The sequence below is a fragment of the Sciurus vulgaris genome (genome assembly GCF_902686455.1).
Source record: "Sciurus vulgaris genome assembly, chromosome: 18".
In the NCBI taxonomy this organism is placed as follows: Eukaryota; Metazoa; Chordata; class Mammalia; order Rodentia; family Sciuridae; genus Sciurus; species Sciurus vulgaris.
In genome coordinates, this window is record NC_136479.1 from 39,686,930 (window position 1) to 39,711,471 (window position 24,542).

General features: G+C 57.1%; 1 protein-coding gene across 10 annotated transcripts in view; it reads right to left on the reverse strand.

Moving 5' to 3' along the window:
• CALN1 (calneuron 1) overlaps nt 1-24,542 on the reverse strand; it is a 381,358-nt gene that overhangs the window by 268,521 nt on the left and 88,295 nt on the right. For 8 of the 10 annotated variants that reach the window (XM_079120227.1, XM_079120229.1, XM_079120235.1 and 5 more), the window contains one exon: nt 445-569. In XM_079120227.1, coding sequence (XP_078976353.1) covers nt 445-569 — 125 coding nt within the window. Of the gene's footprint in view, nt 1-444; nt 570-3,647; nt 3,748-24,084; nt 24,106-24,542 lie in introns of those variants that run through there. The other 2 variants (XM_079120234.1, XM_079120230.1) reach the window with 2 other exon arrangements.

Consider the following 24,542-nt stretch of genomic DNA (forward strand, 5'->3'; position numbering starts at 1 on the left):
TCCTGGATGGCCGGGGCTGCCCGGTGTTACTGCAGACATGGTTAAGATGACCGCTCTCCAGTCCTGTCCTGGGCAGGGCTTCTGGATGAGTCCCCTCCGGGCAGTGTCCCAGGCACCGGGGCCCCACGTCAAGAGATGGCCACTGATGGGGCTGGACCCTCCCCTGCAGCTGGAGTCCACAGTAACGACAGGGCCAGGTGATCCCACAGGTGAGGAGGAGGGCAGGTGGACCTCACCTCTCCCCAGCAGTCGCCAGGTAAACCAGAACACACCCCGCAGGTGTCCAGCTCCAACGTCCCCACACACCAGAGGTCATTCAGGCAAAAGCAGGTCTGAGCTTCTCCCCTGCACCATCATGGCCAGGGCCCCGAGCTCTCCCATCGTGGCCTCCCGGTGGCCTCAGAGGCCTCCCTGGCTGCCCAAGTGCCCACCAGGGCTCCTTACCATCAAGCTCCTCCACAGAGATGTTGGCCAGCTGCTCACTGTCGCTGCCCGCAGAGAGGGACCGGTTGAGGTAATTGCCCTTGTACAGCAAGCCGGCCGTCACGTGGTGGAACGGCATCTTCTCCCTGCTCGAGAGAAGGGGCAGAGAAGAGGCACAGGGTCACTCGCTGGGTCCTCCTGTCCTTCCTTAAGATCCACCGACCTTCGGTCGTCCAGTGTTGTCATTGAAATAACAGCAGCACCTTCAGAGGGAAAGTCAGCATGTCCCCAGGGCCTGCGCAGCCCCCAGGGATCTTGGGCTCTATGGTCTCCTTCCTCTCAGGTCTTCCTTCGCGTTCCCCTTGGTTTCGAAGGTGGACCTCATCATCTGTCTACACCCGACTCCCCAGGCCACCGTCAACCAGGCTGAAGACACTAAGGGGAGCTGCTCCTTCCCTTGGCCTGAGGGCACCTCATCCCTGCTCCGGGAGAAGGACCACTGGACCCCGGGATCCAGCCCTGTGGCCATCCCAGAGTCTCACTCTTCCCGGGGAAGGCAGGTGTCGATCCCTCCCCACTCACCACAGGGAGGAAATGCAGGTGCCTCTCACACTGGCACCAGGGTCTGCCCCTCAGCAGCTACGCGCAGCCTGACCAAGCGGCCCATGCCCCCTGAGCAGCTCCTGTGCATGCACTCTGAGATGCCAATCACACCTGCAGCCTGAAGGGAAGTGGCACCTAGAGGAGTCCTCGGCACGCCCACGGGAGGCCAGAGCACCTTCAGCCCACTAACTCGCCTTCCAGGACAGCTCCTGCCCTGGAGGTGACCCAGGGACTGGGAAGCTCGTGCCATGTGAGGCAGGCCCAAGGCTCTGCCAAGGCAAAGGGGAGGCCAGAGGGGCAGTAGGGAGGATGGAAGAGCCCACCAAGACCAGAAAGGAGAAAGCCTACACAGGGGTCCCCCAGTGCGGGGCTTCCTCCCTCTCAGCCTGCCAGGGACACCCTCCGTTTTGGTGAAGGAGCCACCAAACATGCAGGATCCGCCTCCCATCCAGAAAAGGCAGCAAGAGTGTTAGACCTCTGAGCAGGACCAGGGCCAACAGGCAGGAAGCACAGGCAGCCGACTGCAGGGAAGGGCCAGGAACAGCTCCCCAGCAAAGCTTGAGGTAAGTTAAGGCACACCAGGGCTGAATGCCTGCCACTCCCTCACTCAACTGGAGGTTCAGCCTCCCTGCCAGGTTCTGAGCTGACCCCACACACAACTGACATTCCAGACAAGTCACCCACAATGGCCCTTTTGGCACTACAGTGTGCTCTACAGTTGCCTTGCATCTACAGTGAGCCTGCAGTGAGCTTGCATCTTATTGAGCTTACATAACTATGAGTTTGCATCTTAGTGAGCTTACATCTACTGTGAGATTGCATCTTAGTGAGCCTGCATCTTAGTGAGTTTGCATCTACTGTGAGCTTGCATCTTAGTGAGTTTGCATCTACTGTGAGCTCACATCTACTGTGAGCTCGCATCTACTGTGAGCTTGCATCTTAGTGAACCTGCATCTACTGTGAGCTTGCATCTTAGTGAGTTTGCATCTACTGTGAGCTCACATCTACTGTGAGCTTGCATCTTAGTGAGTTTGCATCTACCGTGAACTTGCATCTACTGTGAGCTCACATCTACTATGAGCTTGCATCTTAGTGAGCCTCCATCTACTGTGAGCTCGCATCTACCATGAACTTGCATCTTAGTGAGCTTGCATCTACTGTGAGCTCACACATCTACTGTGAACTTGCATCTTAGTGAGCCTGCATCTATTGTGTGCTTGCATCTACTGTGAGCTTGCATCTTAATGAGCCTGCATCTACTGTGAGATCACATCTACTGTGAGCTTGCATCTTAGTGAGCTCGCATCTACTGTGAGCTTGCATCTTAGTGAGCCTCCATCTACTGTGAGATCGCATCTACTGTGAGCTTGCATCTTAGTGAGCTTGCATCTACTGTGAGCTTGCATCTACACTGAGCTTGCAGTGAGCTGCAAGCCTCTGAGCCTTCCTGAGTGACAAGGTGTAAACATATAGGGAAAGAGAGACAGAATACCCATCTCTCAGGATGACCAGAGCACCCAGACCTCGCTGTCTCTCAACCCACACTCCTTAGAAAAATCCAGATGAGAGCCACCTTTCCTCATCAGGGCATGCTGCCGCTGGCCGGGCCAGAGGACCAGACTCCCGTTGCCTCTTCCCTGCACACCATTAAGCAGGACTCCACTTCTCCTGCTCCCTCAGCCCAAGACACCGCTTGGCCCGCTGGGCTGCACGCTGCTTCCTGAAGGATCCCCTGTGAAAGTCCTCAAGGTGAGGGGCTGGACCGAGAGCACAGAGCCAGCTCCTGAAGAGCGAGTTCCAGAACCACAGCATCCTGATCGTCATTTCGACCCGGCAGCCTCAGATGAGCACCAGCCACGTCCACCCAGATGTCAAGCCCTCACTCCAAACTCAAGATGTCTAAAGACGAATTGATTTTCTTCCTACAAAATAGGCCGCACTTCCTGATTTCTCCATTTCTGTCAGAGGCAGCCTTCACCCATCATGACAGCTGGGGCAACTCTCCCAAGTGCTTCAGGTCCCCAGAGTGAAAAAGGTCCAGGGCTGAGGCAGGAGCCACCTATCAGTCTCCCGGCCTCCCGGCTCTGTCTATAGGCCAGCCACAACAGCAGGGTGCTGGCCACGAAGGACTCAAGCTTTGCAAGGGTAAAGGGCACATCTACGGCGCCAAACCTACTCTTGCACATAAACAAAGGCGAGATCCCCTCTCTGGAAGACGCTTCAACTCTTCTGTTCAAGTTAACTCTCAGATCAAACAGGATTAAAGGGAAATCGCATGTACAAACTAGGACTGTGGAGGAGAGGTCAATCCTGACCACCTGGGGAGTGGCCATGGTCACTTGAGCAGGGGCTGATGTCAACGGTCAGTGGTGAGAAGGCCACTTGGCGGATGCCTTCGTGGGACCTTAGCTTTGCCCTCAGCCCTGACCCCTCGCCAGTTACCCTGCCAGCTGTGATCCTAACCTTCTCATCTCTCCTACCCTGGGAGATGCCTGCCGACCGCCCATCGGTTAAGACCCACTGAGGTCTGTGCAGGACCCAGAGCAATCCTCCTACCCACCAGGAGCGGCCCTTCCTCAGCGCTCCCTACGTGTCCCCAGCAACACCTTCCTCCCACATACCTGAAGCCTGGGATCCACGGAACAAAGTCAAAGCAATAAAGCTTTCCTCAGGAGAACACATCGAACCCCCACGTCAGCCACAGAATGCAGGCTGGGTGCTCTGCTGGGAAGCGGGTCTAGCCGAGTCCCACCTGATACGCCAACGACTCCTTCTGAGAAAAAGCAGCTCACGACAGGAGGCGCACATGCAGCTCACTCAGGCTCTGCACCCAAACGCCCGGTCTCGCGGGAAAGAGAATGTGTGCGATTGAACCATCCGTGTAGGTGAGTGAAGTCCCGCCCGGGAGAGCGGAGAGCATTCCCCAAGCAAACTACCAAAGGCAGCCACGGTCAAGGACGACTGCACTCCAAGCAGCCCGGGCAAACCCAGACTCGAAGACTTTCTCCTCAGCTAACACAGAAACACACAGCCCTGGAGCAAGGACAAACCAAGCCCCAAAACTGAGACTTAAAGATGGATCCTCACGTGGAGGGCAGTGAGCGAAGATGATACATGCTTTCAGAGCGATTTCCCGCAGTGGGAAACATCGCATAAGTGGCCGTCCACCCACACCTGGCTTTTCTGGCTCACGGTGGACAGTACCATGGCTTGACCATGTGCCCCTGTAAATTCATATGTCGGAACCTAGGACCAGCGTGATAGTGCTAAGAGGGGCTGCGTCCCAGGGACAGAGCCTCCGCAAACGGGATCAGAACCCCTAGGAAGGGCCAAGGGAACTAGCTGCACCCTTCAGCCCTCCCCCTCTGCCATGTGAGGACAGCAGCGAGGCACCATCTTGGAAGCAGTGAAAGGCCCTCACCAGACACCGAGTGTGCTGGGCCTCGAGTTGCTGGTCAGAATTGGCGTCTGGATTGGATCCGAGCTCCACCCTTATTAGCGAAAGCCTCATCTCTTCCTCTGTAAGTGTCGTGTTGGTGATGCTGACTAGCAACGCCGAAAATATCAGATAAGACGCAGCGTGGGAAGCTGGACAGCCAGGCCCAGGCTGTAAGCAGCGTCCATAGGGTTTGCTGAGGACGCGGGGACAGAGGGCGGCACAGATGGTTTAGGTTGCAAGGACACTGAGTTGCGACGAAGGAGGGCCGGCTGGACCCAGCAGAGGGTGACCTCAGGGAGAAGCCGGCTGGGTGCCACAGTCTCGGGGACAGGTGTGGGCATGGGTTCCGGCGCTGGGCCGTGCCAGCCAGCATGGGCCGCGTGAATGGAAGACAGCTCTTGGAAAGGAGAGCACCAGCCGAAGAGGAGGCTATTTATTCCTTGCATCCCGGAAGGGCCTGCTCACAGCACATCAAGGAAAAGGTGTTGAGAGGTGAAAACAAGAGGCAGCTCCAGTCACCGGGGAGCTGGAGGAACCGGCACGTGCCTTGGGAGACCACTCACGCTGACTCCGATGGGTGCCCTTCAGGGACAGCTCACTCTCTGTCCATTCGACTGGGCCATGGGGTGCCCAGATATTTGGATGACAGGGAGTTTCTGGGTGGGCAGGCTGAGTGAGTCAGGGGCCCTCCCCAGCGTGGTGGGCTCCGTCCAGCAGCAGGAGCCGGAAGAGTGAAGTGCTGAGCAGGGAGAGCCTTACAGTCTCCTGCCTGTGGGCTCAGACTTGGGCTCCAGCCCTCACCAGCAGCTGCCCCAAGTCCCAGGCCTTCAGCCCCAGGTGGACCTGCGCCATCTGCTGTCCTGTGTCTTAGCAGGCTGATGGCAGGTCACAGCCCCTGGCCCCATCTTCCCGGCACCAGTCCCTGAGACACCATTTCACACACGTGAAGAGGCATGTGCTGTTCCTGCAACACCTCAACAGCTGTCCACGCAGCGCTCCTCAGTGCCAAGGACCGGCACGAGGCTGAAGGGGCCCGCTACCTGGTTCTCCTGGGCGAAGACTGTTCTGCAAGGCCTCAGAAGCAGTGCTACTCAAAGTGTGGTCCACGGACCTGCCAGTCGTCACCACGAGTGAGGGAAACGTGGAAAGCCCTGGACACCTCACGGCAGCCCACGGCCCCGCCCAGCACCCGTGGACCTGATTCTGACACACTCTTGCATTTGAATTTGCTTCCCAGAGACTCTCTCTCACTGTGCTTTACCGACGTATGAAGTCTACAAAGGACTGAAAGTTAAGAAAAAGAAACAGGACTGGCCCTTCCTCACCAGCGACCTGGGACCTGCTGCTCTAAAGTCCCTTGGGCTACACAGGTTCCTGAGCACAGACACGGGGGAAGGAAACGCCGACGTGCGTCCTCACCTCTCCCTGAGCTTTCTCAGAGACCCTAAGACTTTGAACACGTTTGAAGTGGGCTTGTGAAGGGAGCCGAGCGCCCTCAGTGGCCACCTGAGCTCCCTGCAGTGCCTGGGGTGCAGGCATCCTCTGCAGATGCAATGGCCACTCATGCTCCCAATGACCAGGCACCCAAGGGGCAGCGTCCATTTCATGCTCTGAAAGCCAAAGAGCCAGAGAACTGAGACCAGCCTTCACCAGATCTTGCGACATTCCCAGAGGCCTGTCCTGGTCAGCTTCCATGGCTGTGAGTAAAGCGCCTGGCCAGCACAACTGGGTGGGGAGGGAGAGTTTATCGGGGGCTCGCGGTTCCAGAAGCCTTAGTCATAGAGGGCCGGCTCTGTTCCTCGGGGCTCGAGGTGAGGCTGGACATGCGGGAGAGTGTGGTGGAGGGAAGCAGCTCACACGATGATCAGGAAGCGGTAACTCCTCTCTCCAGATGCCAATTATATACCCGATAGCCCCGCACCCCCGAGCTGCTGCCTCCAGCCAACCCCACCTGCCTCCAGTTACCACTCAGTTAACCCCACCAGGAATTAATTCACTGATCAGGTTAAGGCCCTAACCCAATCATTCCTCCTCCAAACCTGCCTGCACTGTCTCACACGGGCGCTTCTGGGGGACACCTCACGTGCAAACCATAACAAGGACTAAGGCCAGTGTGTGGAAGCCGCCTCCGCTCCGCCGGCACGGTTAGAACTAAGTGATAAATCACAGTGCTCTGGCCCCAGAGTCAGACAGAATAACAGTCAGACGGTAAAAGATGAGAAGACATTCTCATCTACCCGCAGTCTTGTCTGCTCAGGGACTCGGGATGACCGACCAGGACATCGGGAATCGTCCTCCCAGCTCTATTGGATTGCCAGGGTCAAATCGCACCATCCCTTCCACCTCTGGGAAGCACCAACCACCTCCTTCTGTGTGCTGGAGGGACCAGCACAGGGAGGGTTAGGAGGGAGGGTCTGAGACATGGTCCCTACGTGAACACCTGTGGTGAGCTGCAGGCCCTAGGTCCGTGAGACGGGCCGTGGAAGGAGTGACCTGTGGGGATGGCTGGTGGGCAGGCACTGCTTCTGATGAAGGGAGAGCAGCAGAAGTCCTCAGACAACCCAGAAATCCATGTCTTCCCCCAGAGTCCAAGAGCTAAGTTCTGGGGACAAGAAGATCTCATCTTCCTCCGGCAAAGATGCCTAGGTGGACGCCAGCTAGACACTGGACATTTGGCAAAGCACTTACAAAACAGTTCCATTCCCTTGTCAAATCCTGCGGGGCATGCCAACTGGCAGACAGCGGACCTGGACAGACCTCAAGTCAGACAAGAATGAGTAAGCAAGAGCACCGCATGGGGTCTGTGGGCAAGCTCTGCTTCATCAGAGGACGGAGTCTCAAAACGCAGGGCCACAGACCACAGCCAGAGCGGCAGGCGAGGGAGAGGGGACACGGCTGCAATTTTTGCTTCAGACCCTTAAAAAGCACGTGCGAAAGCAGCGTGTCTGAGAAGCAAGAATGCAAACGCAGGAGTCAATGTCAGAGGGAGTCTGGGCTTCAGATACCCCAGGCTGGGCCACGTTGCTTTCCCCAGGTGCCAATTATCAAAACTACAAGCAACCACACATGTTGGCGAGGACGTGGGGGAAAGGCACAGTCGTTCATCACTGGTGGGACTGCAGAGTGGGGCACCCATTTTGGAATGTGATGGGAGATTCCTCAGAAAACTAGGAATAGAACCACTGTTTGACCCAGCCATCCCCCTCCTCAGTTTATACCCAAAGGACTTAAAATCAGCATACTACAGTGACACAGCCACATCGATGTTCAGCTCAATTGTTCATTGATAGCAGCTCAATTCACCATAGCTGAAGTATGGAACCAACCTAGGTGCCCTTCAACAGATGAATGGATAAAGAAAATGTAGCAATAATGGAATATTAGTCAGCTTTTAAGAAGAGTGAAATTCTGACATTTGCCTGAAAATGGATGGAGCCGGAGAATATCATGCTAAGTGAAATAAGCCAATCCCAAAAAACCAAAGGCCAAATGTTTTCTCTGATATGCGGATGCTGATTCACAATACAGTGACTGGGGGGTGGTGACTAGGGAAGAATAGAGGTTCTTTAGGTAGAGGGGAGTAAAAGGAAGGGAGGACCATGGGGTAGCAAGGACAGCAGAATGAATCTGACATTATTATCTCCTGTGCATACACGACTCCATGCCAGGTGGGATTCTCTATCATGGACAACCAGGAGAATGAGAAGTCACACTCCATTATGTCTCGTGTGTCAAAGTGCACTCTACTGTCATGTGTAGCTAATTAGGACAAATAAGAAACAATTTAGAAAATCAGAGTGAGCAGAGGAGACGTCAAGACAGAAAGGAGGACCTGGGCTCAGCAGAGGAGGAGGAGGGAAGGAACGAGGAGGGAGGGAGGAAGACAAGAGGCACAGAAGACAGGCGGGCAGACAGCAGACTGACGTGCAAAGGAATCCAGAAATGGCAGCAGGGTGTAATCCACGCCGACGGCAGGAGAAGGCTCCAAAACAACAGGCATTCAGAAAACAACATGATGCATCCTGTCCACCCAGGCTCAGTCGTATCACCCATTAGCCTGGTGCCCTGGCCCGTCCCCAACCCAGCAGCCCTGCTCTCGGGGTGGACAGAAGCCTCCCACCCACACCTTCAAGCTCTACGTGTGGACGTGGCTGTGCAAACACGCTACCCTACAGGGTATGTCTGGAACTCAGTGAGACACACTCACCTCTGCTCCTGACACCGCGCCTCACTCCACACTGGGATGGACACACTCACGTCCACCCGCAGTCCCCACCACATCCACGCACAGTCCCACCACGTCCACGCACGGTCCCCACCACGTCCACACACAGTCCCACCACGTCCACACACAGTCCCACCACGTCCACACACAGTCCCACCACGTCCGCACACAGTCCCACCACGTCCACACACAGTCCCACCACGTCCGCACACAGTCCCACCACGTCCACACACAGTCCCCACCACGTCCACGCATGGTCTCTGGGCAGCTCACACCCAGTGCAGGGGTTCCCAGTTCAGAGGGGAGTCTGTTGCTGTGCCCGCTGTGGGGACACGGTTTGTGCCCCAGAGGTCACGTGCCCAATCTTGATCCCCACGTGACACCACTGGGAGGCAGTCAGGCCTTGGCAGGTGGGGTCAGGCCTGGCCACCACTGCCCCCCTTCAGGGACAAATGCTGGGAACTAGCTCCTGAGAGCCGCTGTCACATAAACAAGCCTGGCCCCTTCCACTCATACGGACCACACTGGGACATGTTCCTGCCACACACTGTCACCCGCCACGTCCCGACACTGCCAGAGCCAACCAGATGGGGCTGCCTGATCTCGGCCCTTCAGCCTCCAAAACTGCAACTCACTAAAGTGCTTTTCTTTGTAAAGTCCCCAGCTTTGGGTATTTTGTTATAGTAAAAACAAGGGACAAGGACAATTACACAATTGACAAAAGTATGCTGCAACGGATCCCCGTGGGGGTCTGTCTGTCCACACTGACGGGACGTCCTCTGGACCGCACACCCACGTGTGCACGCTCACCTTCCTGGATTCTACCAGCTCGCCCTTCGAAGTGACCGGGTGAGCCAGCTCTTGCTGCGTGATGACTGGCCCTGAACCTATTGGCTTAAAACAGATCCTGCCTTGGGGTTTGCAGGTGGGAATCGGGAGCTTCTTAGCGGGTGACGCTGGCCAAGGGCGTCCCGACACAGCTGCATCAAGACAGGACGCCGCCTAGACAGCGTCCCTCCAGGCAGCTTCAGTGGGGACCCCAGGAGCCAGTTGCAGGGGTGCTCACCCCAACTCAGCTGGAGGCCCATGAGCCCCCTCAGCCCTGCCACAGCCCCGTGTGTTGGGGGAGCTCTTGGGCTCCGCTCTCAGTCTGCTGTTACCAGTGCATCGCAATCACACCTGGTGCCTGTGTGTGGACGTGGTGGGGACCGTGGGCGGGCTCGGGGGACGCAGCCACACAGGCACATGACAGATGGCTCCCCTTCGCCCACACACGCAGCTGAGGTCCCAGAGGTGTCCCCGCGTGCACGCAGCACAGTACCACCCCGACAACCGTGCGAGCGCCAGCCCCTCCGGGTGAACCCCGAGGGGCCGCAGCCCTGGGCTGGGGCTGGCCGGCACCCCCTCTGCCCACCTGCCCTGGACGCTCCAGGTTCTTGTGTCTCTGATTCTGCCAACGTGGCAGGAGATTTCCTCCCGGTCACTTTCGGGTTCAGGGATGCTCCCCCCTGCCCTGCATGACGTGCAGTTTGACCTTTCTGCTGACCCTTTCAGTGGGTGACCGCAGTCACTTCTGGCAGCCCTGCTCTTGAAAGCTGCCTCGGTCTTGTGAGGCCTTGGTCAGGACCGTCCTGCGCCCTGGGGTCACTCTCCGCCACGTCTTCCATCTCTGCTCTCAGAGCAGCCCTCTGCCAGCTCCCTTTCCTGAGCAGGACCCTCCTCCTGCCACTCGGACTTCGGAACCACAGGGGTGTGGGCTGCCACGGGGACCCCGGCAGCTCTCAGCAGGGGCAGCCTCTTCCCGGTGGCTCTCAGCACACAGGACCGTGTCTGCCCGTTGAGGGTCTGCCTCCTGTCAGCTCCTCGGCTTGGCAGCCTGGATGGCGGGCTCGTGACAGGTGTGCATTCTGGTGTCTCTGCAGACCGTCTGCTTCGCAGTCAGTGCTCTTGGCAGAAGTGAGCTCCTCTGCCACCTACGGGGTCAGCAGGCAGCCCGAGCCCAGGCCCTATCAGAATGCCTCAGACCACGTGAGTTGCTATAACAGAACACCCACCCCAGGTGGTTCAAACAGCAAACATGACCTGCCCACAGTTCTGGAGGCTGGAAGACTGCACTCAGGGTCAGCTCTGCAAGTTCCAAGCTCAGGTGACTGTCTTCTTGTCATAGCCTCCCGTGGTACAGAGCAGAGAAAGCTTCCAAGGGCACAAACTCCGTTCATGAGAGTTCTGGCCTCATGACCAGTCTTGGCATGTTTTCTGTTACTGTAACAGAACACCTGAGGCCAAGTGGCGTATAAAGAAAAGATGCTTATTTGGCCCATAATTCCGGAGGTTCAAGAGCATGGCAATCACACCCGTCCAGCTCTGGCAAGGGTCTTGTAACTACCACATCATGGCAGGTGGCATCACGGTGTGAGGATGTGAGAGGAGGAGGATGGTCACGTGGCGGGACAGGAAGCCAGAGCAAGTCATGTTCTGGTTTGGAAGTGAGGTGTCCCCCAAAGTTCCCGTGTGAGACAGCGCAGGAAGGTTCAGAGGAGAACGAGAGGGCCTTGACCCGTCAGTGAATTGATCCCAGGTGGGACTGACCAAGTGGTCACTGAAGTGGGGGTGTGGCTGGAGGAGGTGGGCCTGGGTATGGTCACTGAAGTGGGGGTGTGGCTGGAGGAGGTGGGCCTGGGTACACATTTGTACCTGAAAAGCGGAGTCTCTCTCTTTGCTAACTGATGACGTGAGCTACTTCCCTCTGCCACTCACTCTTCCCGTGATGTCCAGCCTCACCCTGAGTCCGGAGGAATGGAGCCAGCCTCCTGTGGACTAGGCCCTCTGAAATCCCGAGCCCTCAATGAAACCTTTCCTCCCCTACATTGTGCTGGTCAGTCTGTCAGTCACAGCTGCAGAATGGCTAACCAGCCAGGACCCGGTGCTTGTTCATAACAACCGCTCTCCCAGGAAGTGACCAGGGTCCCGGAGGCACTCACTGGCCCCTCCTGACGCAGCACCCCAACCACCTGATGCCCCCATGGGGCTCCGCTCTGGAGAACACGCTTCTCAAACCCACCGCACTGCGGACCAAGCTCCCGCGGGGCCACACAAGCCTGTCCACACCACACATGACCAAGCTGGCTCCCCAGGGTCCCACCTCCCGACACCCTCGCACTGGGGACGGCGGTGTGACATGAACCTGGGAGACGCACATGTCCCAGCCAGGCACCGGACTCCCCGTCCTGACTCAGGCCTGCAGGGACGCTGGAGCCCAAGCACAGGGTGTGGCCCGTCTGCGGGGCGCCCACCCCCGCGTGCCCCTGGGCTCTGAGCTTCCCCTTCTTTCCGAGCCTCGTCGTTCTGTCCAGAGTCAGTCGGGTAGCCTCCTGGAAGGGCCTCAAACATGGAGCCTGCTAAGCTGCTGGAAGGGCTCAAAGGCCACGGGCAGAACGGGTGACGGAGATCGGCAACGGCAGAAGTCCACTCCCGCCTCGGGTCTGGGGGTCCGGGAGGTGGCGCTCCAGGCCGGCCTGCTCAGGGGAGCTGGCTCATGGAGGGTGCCCAGCAGGGGTGGGAGCCTGGGAGGAGCTGTCACTGAGGAGGAGGATAGGGCGGGAGCACCTTGGCCTCCCCTCCACCAGAGGCAATGGCCACGGAATCCGGACCTGCAGCCAGCGGGGACCCTCCCTGGGTATCAGCAAGTGGGAGGGAGACGCAGAGTCTGGACCAGCGCAGACGGCTGGCAGAGCCACACCTGACGGCCTGGGTCCAGCTCAGTGAACACACAGAGGAGCTGGACGGCCTGGTGACCTCCCCCAAGGTCAAACATGAGGCAGCTTCTCCAAGCATCCAGGCAGAGAATGCTGGTCACCCAGAAACAGAATGAGACCGCCTCCCGCAGATCACACAGCGGCCACAGCAAGGACACAAGCCACCCCAATGCTGCTCTCAGACATTTACAGATTAAACAACGGGAGGAGATGCTCAGGCAAACAGAAAAAGAGAGCTCAGACTCCAAACAACTGAAAAGCTGTGAATGCACCCCGTAAGTCCACTTTATGTTTAAGAAGTGTAGGATTCAAAATAGCATGTTAGCCACTAACCTTTATGCAGCCCACATCATAGCATTATAGGAAAAAAATAACCTAAGTACAAAGAGAAAGTGATTTTTTAAATTGCTGAAGAACTGACAATGTGCTACACACGTGCATACACCGTGAAATACTACTCAGCCCCAAAAATGGACAAAACCCTATCATGTGCAACAATGCAGATGGAACTAAAAGGCATTACATTCAGCAATACAAAAAAGACAAATTCTACCTGTTCTCACACATGTAGGATCTAAAAACATTCACCTCATTGAAATGGAGAGTCGGTACAGGGGTTACAGAGGCTAGAGAAGGGAAGGGGGGACGCGGGGAGGCAGGTGAGCAGGTACAGAGTTATGAGCACACAGGAGGGGCAAACCCCAGGGTCTGCTGCACAAGGGGGTGGAACTGCTACGTTACAGCTGCTATGGCCGTAGTAACGTGTGTTCCGAAGCAGGCAGAGCAGAGGCTTTCAAATGCCGTAGGAAGCGGTGAGTGTGGTTTGGATCCACCAATCACCTGAACCATCCGTACCGGACACCTGCCTGTATCCAGACGTCACCCAATCCCACAGTCTGGACAACTACCAAGTCAAAGAAATTCTTAAAAAAATTTCCAAATGTTCACCATTTGACCCAGCTATCCCACTCCTCAGCCTATACCCAAAGGACTTAAAATCAAGAGATGCAGCCACATCAATGTACATAGTGGCTCAATTCACAATAGCCAGACTGTGGAACCAACCTAGATGTCCTTCAATTGATGAATGGATAAAGAAACTGTGATATATACACACACACACACACACACACACACACACACACACATATACACAATGGAATATTACTCAGCCATAAAGAATAATAAAATTATGGCATTTGCAGGCAAATGGATGAAATCGGAAAACATCATGCTAAATGAGATAAGCCAATCTCAAAAAACCAAAGGACGAATGATCTCACTGATAAGCAGATGATGACACATAATGGGGGGTGGGAGGGGGTCAAGAATGGAGGAAGAAGGGACTGTATAGAGGGAAAAGAGGGGTGGGAGGGGTGGGGGGGAGGAAAAAATAACAGAATGAATCAAACACCTTTACCCTATGTAAATGTATGATTTCACAAATGGTGTGCCTCTACTTCATGTATAAACAGAAACTAGATGTATCCCATTTGTTTACAATAAAAATAAATTTTAAAAAATTTTTTCAAATGTTAAAAGAAAACAAAAGAGAAAAATCATTGAGAAATTTGAAGATACCCTCCAAGCCTCTGATAAACCACCTGGACAGAAAGTTAAAACAGAGTCTCAACAATGTAGCTCTTATTCCACCCAGGCTAGTTTGTGTGTGTGTTTGCGATAGTGTTCTGTGTGTCTGTGTGTCCCTCTGTTCGCCCCAACCCCGAGATCATTTTCAGGCATCTATGAAACGTTTATAAAAATGTATCCAATGTGAGACCAGAGAGCGAACATCAGGACGGGTATTTTTAAAAGCAGGTCTGTCTGTGAGTTGGAAATAGTAGGGTCAGTCGTCCAAGTCAATATTTTAAAAGTAAAACTGAAACTTTAAAATGCTGTCTTAAATACTTCCTCGAAGTTAAAATTACAATTATAATCATAGGCTGTGTTTAAAGTGACAAAAATAAAAGTGATGCTTATTTCAAAAACAGTGTCCCACAGATCCTCAGATCACCAAGACCCTCCCGTCCCAGCGAGGAAAGAGAAAAAGCCAAACTCGGTCCGTGCTCAGCAGCAGCCTCGCAGTGAGAAAAGGACCACAAAACACACGGAGGAAGGAGGAGACTGGGAGGCCCGGGAGGGAGGGACCGAGGCCCGGGACCGAGGGCCCAGGACCTAGGGCCCAGGACCGAGGCCCGGGACCGAGCTGGCCCGGCCGTGGCAGTGTCTGAAGCCAGAGCCCCTGCGGCTACGCACGGAGGCGTTTTGAATCACAGTGAAAGGAGCCCACGGGTCTGTCTTGCTTCCAGGCCGCCCTGGGCTCCGGCTGACAGGGACATGGGGCCTGGTCCTCCCGGTGGGTCTGCTGGTGGCTGGCCGGTTGGAGGAGCACCGCTGCTCAGCACGCGTCCCCTGCCCGTGGACGCATCTCAGATGGCGGCGCCCTGCTTCCAGATTTGTCAAGGAAACCCCATCCCAGCTGAGGGTTTCCAAGGCACCGTGAATTTCTTCTGAAAAGCAATTATTTCCTCAATCTTGATTAAAACGTTGTCTTCGAGCGAGCGGTCAATGACGTCCTGCCGTCTCAGAGGCCAGAGACACAGGACCGCCTGGGCGTGACAGCCTGGGCGTGACAGCCTGCGCGCCCCTCCTGCTTGTCGGCTTCTTAAAGGGCCCCCGGGACTCCCCCGGGACCTGCCGCACACTTCCGGAGGCACCAAGCTGCCTGCAGCCCTTTCCACCTCCTTCCACGTCGGGCCAGGCCCCATCACGCACGAGACTGGGTCTGACCTGCATCTTCATCAGTCTTCTGAAGCTTCTGAATCGTGTTGGCCAACTTTGGTCTGATCTGATGGCTCCTCGTATTTAAAGTCATAAAGTAACTGAACTGAGGCGGGCTCCCTCAGGAAGCTCCAGAGACGCCTGCTCGGCCATTACAGTCCTGAGGCCCACGGGGGCCTACCTGACCAGCAAGACCCAGAGACGGGTTTCTTGGCAGACATCGTCTCAGCCTCTTGCCCGTGTTCCAAGAGTCCGGAGTTAAACACAGACTGGCATGAACTGCAGATCCCCACCAGGCACGAGCGTCAGGAGTCACTGGAAGCAGGCCCGTGAGGAACGGACCCACCGTCCACACCCTGCGCAAAGCCCCCAGGGCCTTGAACGCTTCACACTGGCTCCTGGGACCTGTGGAACCACAGGGTCTACACGGCAGGGACCGCTAGAGCCAGAGTTCTTCCTTCTCTCTTCCTCTTCCACCCCCAGGAGACCCACGCCTCCTTCCTCCCTCTGAGGCTCTCTGTGAGGTACAGTCACTAAAATGAGAGAAGAGACGAGACGCCCATCATCCCACTGAGCTGCAAGAACGTCCTGGAAATTCTGCCTGAGGCAGCCTGTCAGAAAAGCAAGTGACTGTTTAAAGAAGCAGACCAAAAAACGGGGGAAAAAATCCCACCAAACAATCTAAAAGCTAGGATCGACTATGAGAACAACGCATCCTTCGTGGTTAAGAGACATTAAAAGTTTAACCACAACAGAGAAGAATCTAAAGGAAAGGGCTGACAGTGCTGCCGGTGCAGAATAAACGCTACACATGTAAACAGCATAAATAAACAAACACACACAAGTATGAAGAGGCACACGAAGGACGATTACAAAACGCGTTTCTCCAATTCTTGATCAAGCAGACCCATGGGGGCCTCGGCTGCCTGCTTCAGCTGGGAGGCCGTGGCTTCAGCAGGCGGCGAGAACCCAGCGGAGGGCACCTCCTGGCAGCTGCAGATCAGCTCAAGAAAGGAATGTGGCGATTTCCCAGCAAGAGCCCAAGGCATGGTTCTGACCCTCCGACCGGATCACTCCGCATCTGTAAATCTACCCCGTGTGGAGCCGGAGGTGTGCACTCCAAAACACCCGCCACGCTGCATTCAAAGAGCAAAGCAGACGAGGAGGACCATGCGGACACCTAAAGCAGGCGACGGGCAGAGCGCACCGCGTCCAGCGGCGGGATGGACGGCGCAAGCCGAGGTTCTGACGTCGCCTGAAGACCCTCCTGCCGCGCTGCTCACTGAGGAAGCGCCCCAGGAAGAAACCCACCACCCTCTACCCCGCAGGGCGATCAGGTAGCCAGGATGGAAAGGGACTAAGGACAGGCCGGCGCTGCGTTCCAACATCCGACCACGCCGATGGCTCCACTCAGGAAACACGTGAGCACAGGACACCTGGACCGGGCGCCACCATCAGTCCAAGACAGGAGAGGCAGAGCTGCTGCTGCCCTGGTCCTGGTGGACACGGGCAAGGGCAGGCCTTGGTGGGCAGAAGCCTGGACGCTGGCTGGCTCTCCGGCTGGCAGGGCTCAGAGACGGTAGGGCCAGAGGGGATGGCCTCGCTAGGGCGCCTCACCAGGATCAGCCGGGGGGGCTTCCCGCCAGGACAGGGGCGGGGCCGGAGCAGGGGCGGGGCCGGGACAGGGGTGGGGCCAGACTGGGCGGGGCCAGACTGGGCGGGGCCGGGACAGGGGCGGGGCCGGGACAGGGGCGGGGCCGGGACAGGGATGGGCCAGACAGGGCGGGGCCAGACAGGGCGGGGCCGGGACAGGGGTGGGGTGGGGCCGGGACAGGGGTGGGGCCGGGATGGGGCGGGGCCAGGATGGGGCGGGGCCAGACTGGGCTGGGCCGGGACAGGGCGGGGCCGGGACCTCCCAGCAACACCCGGGAGAGGCCACGGGCGCCCTCCCTGTCCTCCAGCGGACCTCCCCACTTCACGTCCATCCTCCGTCAAGCCCGAGGCTCCTGTCGAAACCCGCCCTTCACTGGTGTCTCACATTCAGAAATGTCAGGAACGCCAACGGCCCAGCGGGATTGCCAGACGCTGGAAGAAAACCAGGACCGCCAAAGAGCGGACAGAAAAGGTGACCCCGGCGGCAGGCGTGTGATTCTGGAAAAGGAGCCCTTGGAAGAATTCTAATCGAGGGCTCGGAAGCCAGACAAAGGAAGAACGGTCTGATCAAGAACGCCGGGAAGTCAGAGCTGCAGACCGAAGAGAAAAGCCGTCCCTGAACGAGGAGGGCTAGTGTGGAGGGGCCCACCCTCCGAGTGACCCGGAGGGAGAGAGGGACACGGGAGGAAGGAATAGGGAACACGCCCAGTACGGGTGACCCCAGCATCCAGAGGAAGGAACGGACCACCCTGTGACGAGGATGACCACAAGGACCCCTGGCTGCACAAGGGTCAGTGCCTGAAGACCATGGTGGGACCAGCCATTAAACCTCAGGGGGACGTCACCATCTGCCCAACCACAGCCAATCAAAATTGGGGCTTAGGAAGTCTGCAGTCCAGAAACTTCCCAAGAGAATCCTTCCATAAATTATTTCAGCAGAACACAGAGGGCTGGGGATACAGCTGAGGTGGTAGAGTGCTTGCCTCACATGCACAAGGCCCTGGGTTCAGTCCCCAGCTCCACACACTCACACACACACACACACACACACATACACACAAAAATAGAATCCGAGCAATTAGAGAACCTGAGATCCAGCTCTTGAGGTGGAACTGAATCAGGTGGTCAGATGGCGGCAGACAGCTGCATCCACGCCCAGGGCAGGGAGCGGCCTTCCAGATCCTGAGCCAGGGAGACAGGTGCACCCACGGAGAGGGGGAAGGCAGTATCCGTGCCAAACACCAGAGCTCTCTCCACGCAAAGGGTTTAGCCTCGGTGGTTGTGACCAACTATACATGAAAGCAACTGGATCTGTTCTGAACAATACCGACTTTTTCCTTCCTCTGTCCCTAAACAATAGGGTGTGGCCACTACTTGCACGGCGCTTACATTGAATCAGGTATCACAAAAATCTAGAGGCGATGGGAAGACTACTTAGGTTTTATGCAAATTCTTTGCCATTTTATATAAGGACTGGAGCCCCTGCAGAACCGGGTGTCCACAGGGTCCTGGAACCAACCCCTGGAAGCCCAGGGCTGACTGTACAGTTAGGATCAGATCCCCTCCCGCTTCTCTCTCTCTCGGGTCCAATTTATTTACTGTTTACGTTTCTCCTACCAGTTTCACAGGCTTAATGATATATTTGTTTCTGCAGTGAACAACACTGACGTAATCGCAGTATCATAAACGCGAATTCTCAGTTTTGCATTGGGAATCAATAGACCAATTCCCAAAATTTCATTTCTACCAAGAGAAAAGGGTTAAGTGTCACCCTGAGAGCCTCAGGAGAGCCTGCCCAGAAGGGAAAGGCGACCAGGGCGCGCCTCTCCTCTGGGGCGGAATCAAGGTGGGCGCAAGACTGCAGCCCGGGAGCAGAGGAGGCCATTCAGTGAGATCCAGGCACAACCGTGGGGCGGGCAGAGCTGGCAGGCAGGGCCAAGATCTAAATAAGAGGGTCACAGTTGCTGCAGCCAGCAGGTGTGCCACGCCCCAGGGGTCAGAGGGCTGCAGCCCCCAGGCGGAGCCTGGTTGCTGGGCTGTGCTTTCCCCTGGATCCACCAGGCAGCTTTTCCTTTTGCTAGTCCTGTGTTACTCGTGTAAAGTCAGCCGTAAAACTGCACCCAGAGTATAATCACAACGATAAAAACATAATCACTTAGTTGTACCGCAGATATTCACACGTGAGTGCACGCGCGCGCACACACACACACAAACACACAGAGTTCTTGGGAGAAAATAAACCAACATGCAAACTCGGTGGCTGCTGAGTGTGGATCTGCTATAATCCTACGCTTCCTCGTTGCTGAGTGTGGATCTGCTGTAATCCTACGCTTCCTCGTTGCTGAGTGGGGATCTGCTGTAATCCTACGCTTCCTCGTTGCTGAGTGGGGATCTGCTGTAATCCTACGCTTCCTCGTTGCTGAGTGGGGATCTGCTGTAATCCTACGCTTCCTCGTTGCTGAGTGGGGATCTGCTGTAATCCTACGCTTCCTCGTTGCTGAGTGGGGATCTGCTGTAATCCTACGCTTCCTCGTTGCTGAGTGGGGATCTGCTGTAATCCTACGCTTCCTCATTGCTGAGTGGGGATCTGCTGTAATCCTACGCTTCCTCGTTGCTGAGTGGGGATCTGCTGTAATCCTACGCTTCCTAGTTGCTGAGTGGGGATCTGCTGTAATCCTACGCTTCCTCGTTGCTGAGTGGGGATCTGCTGTAATCCTACGCTTCCTCGTTGCTGAGTGGGGATCTGCTGTAATCCTACGCTTCCTCGTTGCTGAGTGGGGATCTGCTGTAATCCTACGCTTCCTAGTTGCTGAGTGGGGATCTGCTGTAATCCTACGCTTCCTCGTTTGGACTCCCCACTCTGGGAACCATGGACCGACTTTGTCTTCACAGCTACCGAGGAATTAACAGGATCTGAGCAGCTACGGAGCAGCCCAGCGTTCCTGGCCTGGGAGCGCAGGGCCCAGGGAGCCTGCAGGCAGAACATGCCACGGGCTTGGCACCCGGCTCTGCAGCCGGCCTGGGGAGCGGCGCTTGGGCCAGAGCCACAGGGTCTCACTGGTGTGAAGAGCGGTGTCCCCTGGGCGCCTGTCTAACCTGCCTTTTTATTTCCCTCCTGTAGCACTGCACCCCATACCTGAGGGTTTGGGCCCCACCACCAGGCCACCCCGTCAGCCCCCTCCTAGGCTGATGGTGACTTTGAGAGTGACCGTCTCTCCGGAATTGCCAAGAATCTTGCAGGTACTCAGCAAGCTCCCCTGTTGGAAGGAACGCCAGGCCAGGGCCAGGAGTGCAGCAGCTCCAGCAGCAGGGATGCTCTGGGCAGACGATTTGAGTGGCTCTCCTGAACGTAATTAGACACAAAGTCGGGCTGCTGTGAGACGCCTCCTCGAGGCTATTTTGATCTTCTTAATTAACGCGTCGAGTACGGAAGATTTACTTTAGCACGTCTCTACGTCACCTCCCTTCGGGTCCCCATGGGAGGTGTCCTGCCAGTACTTCAGGTGTTCCCGGCTGCTGGACATCTGTATCAAGCCACGAGCCTCGGGCCCTCCCACTGGAATTAAGAGGCTCTCCTCCACACCAGCGGGAGGTGAGGGGCCCCCCAGGTCAGTGGGAAGTCGCTGCAGCCAGGCTGCCGAGGAGCGTGCTGCAGACAGCTGGGCCGCGTCTCCCTGGCTGCCTTGGCTGCTCAGGCTGCGGGGACGAGGGAGCAGGGACATGGGGCCTCGCACACGGGAATCAGTGTTCCCACAGTTCTGGAGGCTGGAAGTCCAAGATGGAGACCCCAACATGGCCAAGTCCCGGACAGGGCTCTCTCCCTGGCCTTCTGCATCCTCGGAGGTCAGACAGAGAGTGCCAGCTTTCTAGCCTCTTCTAAAAGGGCCTGTCCTCAGAGCCTCCCTGAACTTCGAGTCCTCCCAAAGGCCTGTCTCCAGCCACTGCCCACCTGGGGGGAGGGCTTCAGTGTGGGAACACAGGGAGGGGACAGGAGTGCCCAGTCCCCAGCCCTGGACACGCTCAGACCAAACATGGTCCAGAAGGTGGAAAACCAAGCAGGAGCCCAACAGGAGTCCTGGGCCTTTTGCTTTTTATAACATCTTTTAAAACCTGGATTCACCATCTCAGCAGAAGGAACTTTAAGAGACTCACGCAGAAAGGGGACGACCTGGAGATCAGCTTCACCCGGCTAACTTACAAGATCAAATAGCCCGTAAATGAGAAAGTGGTCAGAAGTCCACCTACTACTTCTGAGTGGACAGCGTACGTGTGATCACAACCCTGAGGAGAAGCCCTCACATGTCCCCGAGGCTTCAGCTTCTACCATGAAACCGTGCGCCCTGGGAAAGCCCCGGCTGACCAGCCACAGAGGGTGAGCGCCCTCAATAGGTCACCTGGGCGCCAGGCACTTAGGACGTTCGACAGCAGGGATCCAGGACAGTGTCACAGCAGCCGTCACAGCCTACATCCTCGAAGGGCTCAAGACACAGCCAGGACTTGAGTCCCAGCGATGGACGGCCTGTGAAGGACACACCGTCACAGAGGAGCAGAGCACCACCTGGCTGGGCCCCGGGGCAGGTGTCAGGGAGGGAGGCTGGGCACAGACCTCCTGGCGCAGACCAGGCCCGGGAGCCCTGCAGACAGCAGCCGGAATGTCACAGAGAGGGCACAGAGTCACCCAGCAGCCAGAGGACAGCGGCTGCAAGGAGGCGGCCACCTCCAGACATCTGTTGGCCGATGGGAGATGTGAAAGGTGGGAGGGAGGACAAGCTGGCTCAGGGCTGCCCTCACCACCCCGCTCCTGAGACCCGGGAAGGCAGCAGCATCCGCTAGAAGGGATGCTGAGCTTTTCCGCTCAGAGCACACGTGAAAACCACCCCGGTGCCGACACCGCCAGACCAAGCTCGTGGAGGGGACTGGGTTGGGCGTGTCAGGAGCACTGGAAAGCGAGCGCCGGACGCCTGTACGCGCGATCGTGAGAGAGATGGTGTGGAGGGCTCATCCTGAGAGCCGCTGGGCTGATGGCAGAGAGGAGGACTAGCTCCCTCCTCAGCAAACCTGGAACAAAACGTGCCCGGGTGGCGGGGCAGGAAAGCAAACCAGCAGCAGGCGCCTACCAGAGTCCCATGGCTTCTTCCAGGGATTGCGCCTGCCTGGCGTGGAAAGCCCAAAGGAAACGCCCCGAGATCGGCCACGTGGAAACAGTGAGCTGTCTAGAAGTCCTCCTTTGTGCCGGGCAGTGCCCGGCAAGGCCAGGAACCCCGTGCGCCTGGGTGTGCTCAGCACCATCCTTGCTCTGCAGAGGAGGAAACCAAGCGCAGGCAAGTGAGCGGCTGGCACAAAGCCAGGGTCAGTAAGTGGTGGCCCAGGAGGGCCAGCCCGAGCAGGCAGGCGCCAAGGGCAGAGCTCCGAAGGCCTGTGCCCTGCCCTCCACCTGCCCTCTGAGGCAGGGGCCTGGAGAGGCCGCAAGCAAGGGGCCCGCGCAAATCACGCTGAGCTGGGCAGGAGTGACAGGCAAAGGGGTCAGCAAGCTGGCCCGTGTCCTGACTAGGGCTGCCATCATCCTGAAGCTGGACTGAGGCAGGGCCTCTGCCCTCCCAAACACGCATGGGTCTGTCTGCAACTTAACACACCGCAGGCCAGCATGCGAGTCCAGGGAATTCCACAACGACCTCTGGGTAGCAGGGCCAGGCCCGGGGAAGGTCACCTGGGGTGGACCTGGGGGCTGGGCGGGCCTCCGTGACCGAGGAGGGACGCCACCTTCAGCAGCCCTTGGCCAGGGGCGTCGAGGGACAGGATGGATCAGGAGCGGCAGGAGGGACATGCGGAGCAGCCAACAACCGGGCTGCAGGTCCCAGCGGGAGCCGTCGTCTGCTGCCCCAGCCGGCCAGGAGAGACAGCCAGCAGCGCGTCCACTCCCCGCTCCGTGCCAAGGAGGCACAGGAGCCAACCTGATTTAGTCATCTCCCGCCACTCTCTCCCCAGACGCCCTCAGTGGCTGGCGCCAGGAGATGAACTGATCTTGCAGGAGAGGCTTTGCCTGTGCATCCAGATGCAGGGCCACCCAGGGCCTGGGGATTGTAGACTGGAGGGCAAGGAGTCCAGCCCTGGGGCTCTGATGTCTCCCGCACCTGCCAGCATGGCCCCTCAGGGGCTCTGCCGTCTCCAGCTGGTCAGCCGGCCTCCCAGGGACGCCCACGTGCTCCCCTCCAGGCCACCTGCGGCCACCAGTGGGGCATCTTGCCAGTGTCCAGCTCAGACTCGCTCAGGGAGGCTCTTCCCTTCCTCAGGCCACGTCCTGAATGTACACAGAGTTCCCGTCTGAGTTTCCCCATCCAGAAAACGAGAGGTATAGTCAGGTGCCCTGGCACTTGCCTGTAATCCCAGCAGCTTGGGAGGCTGAGGCAGGAGGATCACAAATTCAAAAACAGCCTCAGCAATGGCGAGGCTCTAAGCAACTCAGTGAGACCCTGTCTCTAAGTAAAATACAAAACAGGGCTGGGGATGTGCCTCAGTGGCCGAGTGCCCCTGAGTACAATCCCTGGTACCAAAAAAAAAAAAAAAAAAAGAAAAGGGGAGTCGTGGGGTGAGCACACTGAGTGCCACAGCCTCACTGGGATCATCCAGAAAGCTTGGCACTCGGTACTGCGTCTGCCCAGCACTCGGGGTGCTGCCCAGGACCCCCAGCCACGGCCCTGGTACCATGCTAACGTCAAAGATAAAGAATGGGGGACAGAGGCAGCAAAGGTGGCCCTGGTGGCCATGGCGGGGACACCACTCTGCTGCCACCCTGGGCAATGCCCTGGATGATTCCGGCCTGAGTCACAAAGCTGGGATTGTGGTGGGGCACCCAGAGAGGTGAGCAATGCAGGAGCGGAGGGTTAGGAGGGCCCCCGGGAGAGGAAAGGAGGGTTGCCACGGGGTTTGAAAACGTGGAGCGCACACGCGCACACAGGCACGCGCACGTGCTCCCACACACGCACACACACACATGTGCATATACACATTCCTTAAAAGGAGCGAGGGATTCCTGAAGGGCTGGATGCCGTAGCAAGGCCGGGATTTTGAAGAAACATCAGGAGGACCCATGGAAACAGGAGAGACCCACAGACGTAGGGACCGGAAGCCAGGAAGCGAGGGTGGTCTCCAGCTGGGGTGCCCACAGCGACCTGCCACGGGGAGCCACTGCAGCCTGCAAAACCCACCTCCTGGAGACACCAGGAGCCCATAGGTCCTGCTAGGGGCCACGGCCCACGTACAGCAAGCACATTATTTCCATTGAGCTGCTCCCACAGGTCAGGCTGATCTTTACTTTCACCCCAGGTGGTGCCCAAGAGCTGAGTCCCCACAACACGCAGCACGGTGCCACCGTGCAGCTGAGGGGTCAGGAAAGGAAGGCGCAGCCGAGCCACCGAGAGAGCCACTGCCAGGATCTGGAGGAGGGCCTGCGCTTGTGGTTTCCGTGAGTTTTATTCTGCAAATTCAAAAAATGACCCAGGTTCAGAACATTCACCCAGGACGTGAAAGAAAGGGCAAGAAAGAACAACAGCACCATTTTTTAAAAAAGTACAACAGTTTGAAAACTCTGGGACATCCAGAAAAATAGGGACCATAAAATAGGGGAAATATTTCCCCACTGGGAAATAATTGGTAAGTTAAAAAT